Source organism: Lactuca virosa, chromosome 5, assembly GCF_052849685.1.
Source record: "Lactuca virosa cultivar CGN04683 chromosome 5, Lactuca_virosa_CGN04683_v6, whole genome shotgun sequence".
Classification (NCBI taxonomy): Eukaryota; Viridiplantae; Streptophyta; class Magnoliopsida; order Asterales; family Asteraceae; genus Lactuca; species Lactuca virosa.
In genome coordinates, this window is record NC_136430.1 from 99,050,406 (window position 1) to 99,051,998 (window position 1,593).

Genomic DNA, 1,593 nt, shown 5'->3' on the forward strand with positions numbered 1-1,593 from the left:
CCCGTTATTGTATTAACATTTGCTTCTTCAATTGATAAGTAAGAAAAATATTTTTCATTATTAAAAATGTTATGTGTTGTTGCACTGTCTGCAAGACATATATCTTCCTCATTTCTTATGCGAATATCCATATTTCTCTTCAAAAAAAAAAAAAACAATAAAAATAATAATAATAATAATAATAATAATAATAATAATAATAATAAATAAGAAATATTCAACTTAGATAAATAAAGTCATATTTTATTATTTTGAAAAGAACCATCGAGATCTCTTCTCATGAAACGACTATGATATAAAAATCATAAAAGACATTAAACAAAACTACATATTATTCTTGACCATGACAATGACTCTAATCAAACATAATGCAAAAAAAATGATACTAGGAAACCAACAATTTCATTATATGGCATATCCATCTCCTTTTATGGAAAAAATTGGGTACTTCCATCACCATCTGTAGGCAAGATAATCGGTGACATCCAAATATCCCATTTCTAGTTGATCTTCAGAAAAATAATTTTGAACAAAATTTGTTTCCGCATTTTTTCCTTCTTTATAGTTTAGAGAAGCTTGATAAAGATCAACAAAATGCTTTGGAGTGCGACATATACGCGACCAATGACCGGTCATTCCACATCGGTGACAAACATTTTTAACTTTCTTCTTTCCTTGACCACTTTTATCATTAGGATGAGGGTTTTTGTTATTTTCCAACTTCTGTCGGTTACTTATATTATTATTATTGTTGGGACGATTATTATGACGGCCTCCACCACGTCCACGACCTCGACCACGGCCACGGTTAGACCCACGACCATTATAATTAGATGATGTCGCATTCACTTCAGGGAATGGACTAGAACCGGTCGGACGTGATTGGTGATTTTTCATTAAGAGCTCATTATTTTGTTCAGCGACAAGAAGACATGAGATTAATTCACAATATTTTTTAAAACCTTTCTCACAATATTTCTGCTGCAGGAGCATGTTAGTGGCATGAAAAGTAGAGAAGGTTTTCTCTAGCATGTTTTCATCAGTTATAGTCTGATCACATAGTTTTAGTTGGGAAGTAATTTTGAACATGGCTAAATTATACTCACTCACAGATTTAAAATCTAGTAGCTGAAGGTGTAACCAATCAAAATGAGCTCTAGGAAGTATCACTGTTTTTTGATGATCATACCTCTCTTTCATATTATTTCAAAGATCAGCTGGATCTTTGACAGTGGTCATACCTCTCTTTCATATTATTCAGCTTTTAATCCTTAATCGAGATGGTGGCGAAGGAAAATTATCGCCTTAGCCTTTTCTTGGCTTGATGCTTCATTTAATGGATTTACATCCTTTATGGTGTTTCCAAAACCCATAGCATCAAGGTGGATTTCAGCATCAAGGATCCATGATAAGTATGTTTTTCCACTAATGTCAAGAGCCATAAACTCAAGTTTGCTAGGGTTTGCCATAGTGAAAGTATTAATCAAAATAAAGAGTTGTATGTTAAAGGATTGTTAGTTAAGAAGTATCATAAAATTACTTGTGAGTATTATATAACTTGTGAGCATTATACATATGAACTTTGAATATATA

The 1,593-nt window shown here is 32.0% G+C and overlaps 1 protein-coding gene across 1 annotated transcript; it reads right to left on the bottom strand.

The window, feature by feature from the left end:
• Positions 1 to 453: 453 nt before the first annotated feature.
• LOC145111514 (uncharacterized) lies at positions 454 to 1,200 on the bottom strand. Its single transcript, XM_079047782.1, has one exon. It carries the CDS (start codon positions 1,198 to 1,200, stop codon positions 454 to 456), a length of 747 nt encoding a protein of 248 aa, XP_078903908.1.
• Positions 1,201 to 1,593: the final 393 nt, after the last annotated feature.

Bases quoted from the DNA above. Each gene is read 5' to 3' on its own strand.
- LOC145111514 (XM_079047782.1), bottom strand. From the start codon at position 1,200: ATGAAAGAGAGGTATGATCATCAAAAAACAGTGATACTTCCTAGAGCT.